Genomic DNA, 10020 nt, shown 5'->3' on the forward strand with positions numbered 1-10020 from the left:
ATATTTTTATATTTTGACTGTTGTGGATTGTTTTAGCAAATATGCCTGGGGAGAAGCATTAAAATCAAAAAGCGCTAAAGATGTCTCAATGGCAATGGAAAAAATTTTCAAATCTGGACGTGGAACACCAAAAAATTTACAAACGGATGATGGAACTGAATTTTTTAACAAACAATTTAACGCGTTAATGAAACAATATGGAATAAACCATTATTCTACCTATTCAATTGTAAAAGCTTCAATTGTGGAACGCTTCAACAGAAGTTTGAAGGAACTTATGTGGCGTGAATTTAGTTTTAGCGGAACATACAAGTGGGTTGATATGTATAAAAAATTAATTGATATATACAACAAAAGACCACATAGAACAATTAAGGTCGCCCCAATTGACGTCAATTCTTCCAATGAAAAACACATTTTGAAAACAGCCTACAATCATCTCAAAATGTTTAGTGTGGGGAAATTGCGTAATGGAGATTATGTACGCATCAGTAAATATAAACATGTGTTTGAAAAGGGGTATACACCGAATTGGACTACAGAAATTTTTAAAATAATAAGTGTGAAAAACACATACCCTACCACATACTTGTTGGAAGACTTTGAAGGTACTCCAATACAAGGTGAATTTTACAAAGAAGAACTGAAAAAAACTCGTTTCCCAGACAAATATTTAGTGGAAAAAATAATAAAGAGAGACGGGAATAAAGTCCGTGTACGTTGGTTGGGGTTTTCAAAAAAATATGATAGCTGGGAATCTAAAGATAATATTTTACAGAGCAACTCTTATTCGCAATGAAAATAAAAGAATATATACTCCATATACTAATCAACTCAGCAACAGAAAAATAAATATGTTCAGACCGGCATGCTCATGTAACAGCTTATGTACAAGTTCAAAAATAGTCTCCAGCCAAAATCCCCCACCACCCTACGTATACAAAGTCAAAATAGTTTCCACATACGCACACGCAAAGACTTCGAAGATCATCCATTACAAGTGGTTTCTATATTTATGTTCAGACTCGCATGCTCATGTACGTACACATCATCAAAAATAGTTTCCAGACACAATCGCCCGCATCGAAAGGCCGCACCCTACGTATACAAAGTCAAAAATAGTTTCCACATACGCACACGCAAAGACTGATAGAATGTTCTGCTTTCTGTGGAGGGCGATAAGAATGTTCTGCTTTCTGTGGAGGGCGTGTGGAGGGCTATAAGAATGTTTACTCAAGGTTTGTATATATTGTTTCTGTTTGTTGGACTGGTTCGCCAGCATATTTAGGAATGATTGCCCCATCCCTTTATTCGTTTACATAAGAGTTATATACTGAAAATTCTAAATAAATACCACTGGGGCGCTTATGATTTTTTCAGTAGAGATCGCAAGCAAGACAAGACGGTGAAAATTGGAGCTCAAATTGCTCATATAAAAGTGAAAGCTAAAAACTCAAACTTTATTAATAATTGTGTGTGTGTGTGTGTGTGAAAATGAATAATAATAAAATAATGAAACTATTTTTAATAATAGTTTCTGTAATAGGAGTAGTGGAAATGGGTGTAATACCCACTTCACATCTATCGACATACAACGAGACAATGGAAACCACAATTATTCAAATTTTACTCCCTAACAATGATGTTTTGAATATTCAGCTGAAATTGTATCTATTTAAGAACAGTTCACTAGCGAATATAAATAACATTGATGAGTTAGAGAGTAAACTAAAAACCTCCCAAGGTAAGAACATCAAAACAATAATAACAATAAAAAATTTTTTTTTTTTTGGTTTGTTAACTTTGTTATGATATTTAATTTCAGAAGAACCAACAATGGCAAGCTATATTACAGAAGAGAGGAAACTAAAAAAAGATGAAGACGACGAAGCACCACAAGGTAAATACCAATATAAATAACAATCACAAATTACTTTTTTTACTTTTTCGATTTTTGCTAACTTTTGTTATGATATTTAATTTCAGAAACAACAACAACAACAACAACAACAGAAACAACAACAACAGAAACAACAACAACACAAGCATCATCATCATCAACAACAACAGAAGCATCATCATCATCAACAACAACAGAAGCATCATCAACAGAAGCATCATCATCAACAGAAGCAACAGAAGAATCATCGTCATCAACACCCCCTCCAGCTAATTTCCAAATCTATGATGAGTACGATGATTTGTCGTCACCCTCCAAACAATCATTTACGCCACTAAATGAAGAAGATGGTAATAATGATAATGTAAGTGAAGAGTCAAAAATTTTAAATAAAACAGAGAAGCGTAGTGTAGAAAAAAAATATTCTTTTCTTAAAAAGGAATTGTTAGAGAAGTTTAAATCAGACTTGCTTGAAAGGGAAAATAGAGAGGGCGGAACTATTGTAACAGGAAACAGAGGTTTCGATAGATATTATAAACTCGGTTATAGAGACCTTTTCACTTTAAGAATCCAGTGCCATTACGTTTCAAAAAGGTTAAAAAAACATTCTCATCTATATATGTATAAGATTCAAATAAACTGTGTAGAAATTGATGAAGAACTTTTTTACTATCCACTTCTACCAAAAACAATAGATTTACCACCTCCACCCAAGATAAGTAAAAGAGAGGTTATAACAATTGAGGAACTAGACTTGAGTGGTATAGACTCTGATGGGGGAAAATTATGTCTATTAGAGTGTAGCGAGTTGTTGAACCGCAACAACTTTTATATGAATTAGGGATAACATATTACTTATTTATTTCAGAAGGATATAAAAATTCCTCAAGGAAATAAAATAATAAACAAAACAAAAGGCAAGTTAATTTACTTTAGTATATATTATTTCATTTCATTAATTCGTTTTTTTCTTTTTCTTTTTCTCATTTCAGTTGAATATGTTCACCTTTTAGGATCTAACGTAGTTTCAGTAAATTCAATTTCTAATAATATTTCTAGTTTTAATTTAACTGATGATGACATCACACAACTTTATCACCAAAATATAAACATTAACTTAAACAATAGCGATGAGAGTAATGAATTACTCCTGAACAAGTAGAGTTGGGTTATTATCTAAAACAGATAAGGGAAAAAAACGAGGAAGAAAAATCAGCTGAAGAAGAAGATGAACCTGTTCAAGACAGGGATTCTGAACCTGAAGCTAAAATGAACCCACATGAATTAGAACTGTGGAATTATCTATATAGGCAACGGGTACAAAACCAATCAAATAAAATATACTCACCCAATTTATAAAAAATTTCCAAAAAAAAAAAAAATTTAAAAACACACCCAAATATTTTATATTTAATACACAATTTATTGAAATGTATTTGTTATTTGTTCAACTTAATGTTATACTAACAAAATATAAACATTTATATATATATATTGCTTAAGATTTATATATATTTTGTTAATTTTTATTGTTCAACACCTTTTAAGATTTATATATATTTTGTTAATTTTTATTGTTCAACACCTTTTATCAAACTTACTAATTAAATAAATATTTTGCATTGTTAAATCTAAAATTGTTTCTGTTTTTTGGGATCGGGGGGCAATTCATTATAAAACATTTCAAGTTCAAGCGACTTGTAAAGTAAATCATGTTCAACATTTTCAATTTCTGTTTTTAGACGCTTGAGTAAAGTTTTTTGTTCCTCAGTCTGGAATTCAAGACTTTCTATTTCATCTACCTGTCTCCCCAAAACAAGTGACTCTCCCTCAAGGATTTGAACATTTGATATGAGTTCCCTTTCTATTAAACCCTTATGATGATAAGGGAGTGTAGACATTTTATCACCCTCAACTTTTCTCTTCGTATCATTACCATCGAGAATTATTTTTGTCATTTTGTAAGTATTTATGGTATGATTTTTAGATCTAAAAACTGACATGCCGCCATACATTCGATTTTCAGTGAAAAGAAGCTTTTTATATTTTTCAATATCTAGATACTCTAGTGCTGTTCTCGTTACTCCCTTAGATTTCATAAACGATTTGTCCATAGAATCAATTTTATAACAATAAACCTTAGGACGGAGACCAACAAACTCTGACATTGGTCTACCATGAAGCTCATCTTTAAAAACACCTAATACCGCTTTATTGCATATTTTAAAATTATATAAGTTGGCTCTTTCTTCGGAATAACCAGATGTATCAAATTTGAATTCTATATCATTCCGAATATCTCTATAAAAATCATCAGTTTTAATTGTATAGATGAAGGAATCTGTATCCATGTAATTTAATCTTATATTATCTTGAAATTTCGGTTTCATATACTGATAATGGAAATTATACATGTTCCACTTTGATAACTCTAATACTGTAAACCCAAGATACATGGGTTTATCGTATACATATGACATTCTTCTCATTTGAATTGTATAAAAATCATTCTCTAGTTTTGTAGCACTTTGAAAATTAAATTTGGAAATTAATGCTCGTGCACATAATTTTTTACGACCACTTTTATTATTATTATTCTGTGGAGGATCCCAATCACAAACTATTTTAATGTCAACGCGATTCTCGATATTTTCTAGGGTTTTACCGTAGACTGCATTATTTAATAATTTAAACAAGAAAGGAAGCTACCTTCGGCCAGCCGAAGCTTATATACCCTTGTAGATAAAAGAATACTCACTCGGTGCAGTTCCAGGGATTCCAGATTCAGCGTTTCGATTTATTTCAATTTTGTTTTTAAGTAGTCAAGAATCAAAACGCCTACTTCCTACAAAGTTACAATGAATTTTCTTATATTTGTTTGGGAGCCTTAAGATATAGTGGTCCGATCCGGCTGGCTCCGACATATGTACTACCTGCAATAGAAAGAAGACCTTCGGGAAAGTTTCATCGCGATAGCTTTAAAACTGAGAGACTAGTTCGCATAGAAACGGACAGACGGACAGACGGACATGGCTAGATAGACTCGGCTATTGGTGCTGATCAAGAATATATATACTTTATGTGGTCGGAAACGTCTCCTTCACTGCGTTGCAAACATCTGACTGAAATTATAATACCCTCTACAAGGGTATAAAAAATCTTTTTCAAATGAATTTTTAGCTTTTTGACGATATTGGGTGTTAAGGTCTATATACGTTTTGAGCCAAGGTTTTTGCTCAAAACGTATCCCTCTATGAATTTTTATTAGCTGCAACCCATTAAGCAAACATTGCTGTAAATTTTTATAATGAATGATATAATTTTTTTTATTTCCGAGGTCGGCAATTAATTTTTTTACTTTTTCGCTATTAGTGGCTAACTTTGTTGATGAACAAAACGGTAAATCACTATGTAAATCATGGATACTGTATGGATAGTCCAAATCCACTTCTAAAATATAACCATAATGTCCATCGCTTGGAATATTTTCTACTACCAAATTTTCTAGGTCTATGGGAGACAACCACTTAAACCCTTGGTAAGGTAAAGGTTGAGACATTGCCCAACCATACAAATTATTTGCATCTAAATACATTAAAAATGATGACTCTTTACTAGCATCATAATCACTTAAATATTTATTATTTGCTTTACTATATCTGTGACAGCATTGTACCAAACCACCCCGAATTCCACTTTGTATAAATTTATACATATCAATATCAGTTATTAACTGTAACTCAATTTGAGTGGTTTTCAGCATTGCCTGCCAAGATAAACCTGGTGTTGTATAAAAATGAGCTGGGTCAAGAGAATAAATTTTCATGCAAATTAAACGGAAATTTTCAAAAACGTCAGTTAATAATAATACATCAGTTTTTAAATAAATCTCTAGATAGTCCTTTAGAGATTTACAGGAAAATTGTGTCCACACTTTAACAGCATGACTATATTCCTCTTGAGAACAATGCTTTTCAGTAAACTGATTATAAAATTGGTCTCTTGATGGTAAACTAGTTTCCTCTAGTCTATGCTCTGAATCAAGATATTCATATGGGAATACACCCTTCTTCCGCATAAGCCTAAATTCATTTTCACAATTAAAATGTGATCTTACTGATTTAAGTTGATCATCTTCTAAATTGGACGCTAAGGCATCTAGACTAGATGACATAAATCTAAATGTGTCTAGAAACCTTATCTCAAAACTGTTTCCACATTCATTTTCAATTTTTTTCATTACTGAAATGAAGTGCTCCTTGTTTATGGGAATAACTTTAATTTCTCCAGGTATTAATGTTAATTCTTTGATAAACAAGTGACAATCATACTTGGAGAAATTGTGGAAGAAAACTGGGATAAAATTAGACGTTTTCAATTCTAAATTACATTTCGAATGAGCTGCACCCCTGTATCTACCTGTATAATGACAATGATCTCGAACCCTATCATCCGCTAAAGCCTTCTCACAAATATGACAATTGAGGGTAAACTCAAAATCATATTCGTCCTCTGGATTCATTACTATGGGAACAATTTTACTCAAATAATTTGTATGAATAGTTTTTAAGTTATTTACAAGGGAATTGACAAAATTTATGGCTGAATTACCTCCCGTTTCCATTACAAATTTATCTAAGCTAGAATCATATGCACACTTTATAAAGTAAGCATATGAAATTGGTACATGTTCATTTACATTAAACAGTTTAGGACTTACATCAATATTTTTACGTCGAAGTATACACTCGAAATCTGCATACACTGCGAACGGAACTTTTAGTTGATGACGCAGTGCCGTATACTTCAATGTCGATTTATATGGGCTTGGGAGAGTGGCAACCTTTCCACTGCAAAGCTCCTTGTGGCGAAGTGCGTGACTTGCAGTTGATGAAAAATTTAAGCAGGTATTGCAAAACCATTCCCGTCCATTATGTGATCCTCTTTGTGAAGTCATTAGTCTGTTAAACAAAAGAAAAATAAAACAAGTAATGTAACATAATAAGTAAAAGTAGGTCTATAACGAGTAAAATTCATACTTTGAAATATTTTTTATCCATGTGTAGTGACCGAATCCGTTTCCTTCCAGGAAAAGTATATTTATGTGCGTCGGCTTTTCAACTCCAGATTGATAAAGAGGTCCAATTATAGTTTCACTTTCCTCATCATATCCAAAAACGTTAATACTCAATGTAACGTTTTTTTGAATGAAAATGTCTATGTCCTTTATTTTGAGCGGGAATGTTAACCCACTGAAGTCCAAATTTATTCCAGATGTTAAAACAAATCTTTCGGCCCTTATATCAACTTTATATGTGTAGCATATACTAGGGTTACTTGCTACCTTTGTAAGTGCCGAAATCAAAGTCCATTTAAAACAGTATGAATCATTCTTATTTTGAACATTAATTATTGCTTTTTTCGAAAAAAGCTTGGGTGGTGTTGGGATAAATGAGGAACCAGAAAGCGGTTTAAATTGATTGAAATTCATTTCCAATCGAATTATGCGGAGTAGGGTCCACCCGCTATCCCTTTCCTGAAACTCTTCCATTTTTATTTTCAGATGGTCTGAGTGATTGGTGAATATGCGGTCTAAATCCGAGTGGTTTGTAACAACTTCCATTTTGCTTTGGAATTGTTTAGTCTCCGTTTTTAAATCGTCATCTTTCACGAGCATATATTCCGCAAAAAGCTCAAAATTAACTTTACCGGACATGTAGCTTTGAAGCACATTAAATAAATGCGATTTTAAAGCCTCTCCTGCTTCGAAGAGGAACTCTTCCGGGTATCTTAATTCCTCTCCTTCATTAACAAACATATAATGAAGGATTCGACCCTTGAATCCATCCGAAATCATTTTGATTCTTCCATCCAAAGGTACCATAGCGTTCATCTTGTGGTTCGCGGTTCGTGCATGGTGATTCCATTGAACTCCCACCGGGATGAAACGACGGCATGACTCACAATATTTTTGGGTTTGGTTATTCATTTTAATTTTTATTTTGGAAAGAATTACAATTGTAATTAATTTGTAGATTGTTTGAAATTTTTATTTTCTTTTCACAAAGTCACTTGTAATGTAGTTAATTTGTAGATTGTTTTAAATTTTTATTTTCTTTTCACAAAGTCACTTGTAATGTAGTTAATTTGTAATTTTAATTTAATTGTTCTCACAAAGCCACTTTTCAATTGAGGTACACACGTTGATAAGATCACTTTACTGTTTTTCGAAACTAGTAAAAAGAGTAGGTCACTTCAAGAAATTTGAAAACACTGATCTGAATTTGGTTAAATTCTAGCTTAAATATAACTTTGAGGATAGATTATTAGTATCAACTTAAACTTTAGTTTGAAAATTAAAAAATTAAAAGTTTTGATTGGTAAATGAAAATATTTTCCTTAAATTTAATATAGGAAATTAGAGTTGCAACGAATTGATTGGTTGATGAAAATATTTTCCTTAAATTTAATATAAGAAATTAGACTTGCATTATTTTCATTGGTTGATTCCATCGAATATTTGATGGCGAGGGAGGGGTGAAAGTGAACCGTGTCCTAGCAACCAGGTTGTTGACTACTCGGTTTCTAGTCACATTTGCATTTGTCTAACTAATTTTCTCAAAGGGATGATCGCGAGGGAAGGGATGGTGGTGGAAAATTTTTGCTCCCCATATGAAGAGGGGATAAAAGTAAGAAGTTACTGGGAAGAACCTTCAGTTCGAATTACAAGTCTGGATTAATAATATCAGCAGCAGCAACATAAGTTTGGAATAACAACAAAACTACAACCAAAAATCAACAAACCAAACCAACAAAACAACTATACAACAACCAAAAATCAACTATACAACAAACAACTAATCAACAACCAAAAATCAACAAACAACAACATCATCAACAGACCAACAACATCAAGAAACAACAAGAAACAGCGCCAACAACATCAAGAAACAACAAGAAACAGCGCCAACAACATCAAGAAACAACAAGAAACAGCAGCAGAATGAATAACAACCACGTGTGTGATGAAATCACCAATTTCCTCGAAGAATTTGGTGACTTCATTTTTGAGGATCATCGGGAGTCCCTGGAGATGGACTTCTCCAAGCTACAACAGATGGATCGAGTCGGTGAGAGAGAATCTAGGTATGGTGTGCATATGCTAACATGTCCCTGGGCCGACGATGACGTAAGAGAGGGCCCGGATACATGTCAATGTCACCAGGCACCATACATTAGAATTAAAGCTATTGCTTTAATTAACAAATACAAAAATCTTAACCTTAAATTTACAAATAAAAAATAAATAAAACAATAAAAATATATTTGAAATTAAAATTAACATCTTCTTTTGTTTGGGGGATGGGTGATTTTTTTCAGCTATTTCTTTCAGGTCAAAAAGTTAAAAAAATTAATAAATATACTTGAATTTAAAATTTACATATTCTTTTTGTCATTGGGGTGGGAGTTTGTTTCTCAGTGGCAAGCAAAGGGATCCCTTTTCAAGGGTGGTTGCTTTCAGCTGTTTCTTTTGGACGTGACAACAGCCCGTGACATTCTAACACGTACCCGTGTGAGCACCACACTTTCTTAATCTAAGCAAAGGACACCCGGCACACCCCAGTAATTTCTCCCCATTAACTAGGATAACCCAAATATATCGCTCACCCGCTTAACTACGATAACCCAGATAAGCAAAGGACACCCGGCACACCCCAGTAATTTCTCCCCCATTAACTAGGATAACCCAAATATATCGCTATGATCACCTGACACACCCCAGTAACTTCTCACCCGCTTAACTAGATTCCCTCCCCTCGTTTCACCCTATTTTTCTAACTTCTCCCACGTTCGATCCCGTCAACCTACTCGTCAACCACTTAAGCAGAATGCCTCCCCTCTTTCACCCCATTTCCTAGATACAAAAGCTGGATATAACTATTGTGGACCCTAATTTACGATCACCCGTCACACCCCAGTAACTTCTTCCCGCTTAATAAGAGTCCCGATTTCTTAAACGAAATTCGGGGGAGCGAATTCCTGAATACAATTCCTAGATATAAGCAACTTATCACCCTAATTTACGATCACCCGTCACACCCCAGTAATATCTCCCCCGA

General features: G+C 33.3%; 2 protein-coding genes across 7 annotated transcripts; one reads left to right on the forward strand and one right to left on the reverse strand.

Moving 5' to 3' along the window:
• The first annotated feature begins 1403 nt into the window (after positions 1-1403).
• Positions 1404-3537, forward strand: LOC138913938 (zinc finger CCHC domain-containing protein 10-like). 6 transcript variants are annotated; one of them, XM_070219246.1, is made up of 5 exons: positions 1404-1744; positions 1826-1900; positions 1987-2250; positions 2769-2817; positions 2893-3537. In XM_070219246.1, the coding sequence occupies exons 1-4, from the start codon at positions 1495-1497 to the stop codon at positions 2795-2797; spliced, it is 618 nt and encodes a 205-aa protein (XP_070075347.1). In that variant the 5' UTR covers positions 1404-1494; the 3' UTR covers positions 2798-2817; positions 2893-3537. The 6 variants fall into 6 exon arrangements, 4 of the variants coding, with proteins under 4 accessions (XP_070075347.1, XP_070075346.1, XP_070075345.1 ...); XM_070219244.1 differs by having other exon boundaries at positions 1406-1744; positions 1987-2264; positions 2772-2817; XM_070219243.1 differs by having other exon boundaries at positions 1415-1744; positions 1987-2264.
• Positions 3538-6531: 2994 nt separating this feature from the next.
• Positions 6532-8137, reverse strand: LOC138913804 (uncharacterized). The gene is made up of 3 exons (XM_070218600.1): positions 6940-8137; positions 6621-6861; positions 6532-6540 (listed from the first exon to the last, which is right to left on the reverse strand). Exons 1-3 carry the CDS (start codon positions 7887-7889, stop codon positions 6532-6534), a joined length of 1200 nt encoding a protein of 399 aa, XP_070074701.1. The 5' UTR covers positions 7890-8137.
• Between the last annotated feature and the right edge of the window lie 1883 nt (positions 8138-10020).

The sequence above is a fragment of the Drosophila takahashii genome, chromosome X (genome assembly GCF_030179915.1).
Source record: "Drosophila takahashii strain IR98-3 E-12201 chromosome X, DtakHiC1v2, whole genome shotgun sequence".
NCBI classification, from domain to species: domain Eukaryota; kingdom Metazoa; phylum Arthropoda; class Insecta; order Diptera; family Drosophilidae; genus Drosophila; species Drosophila takahashii.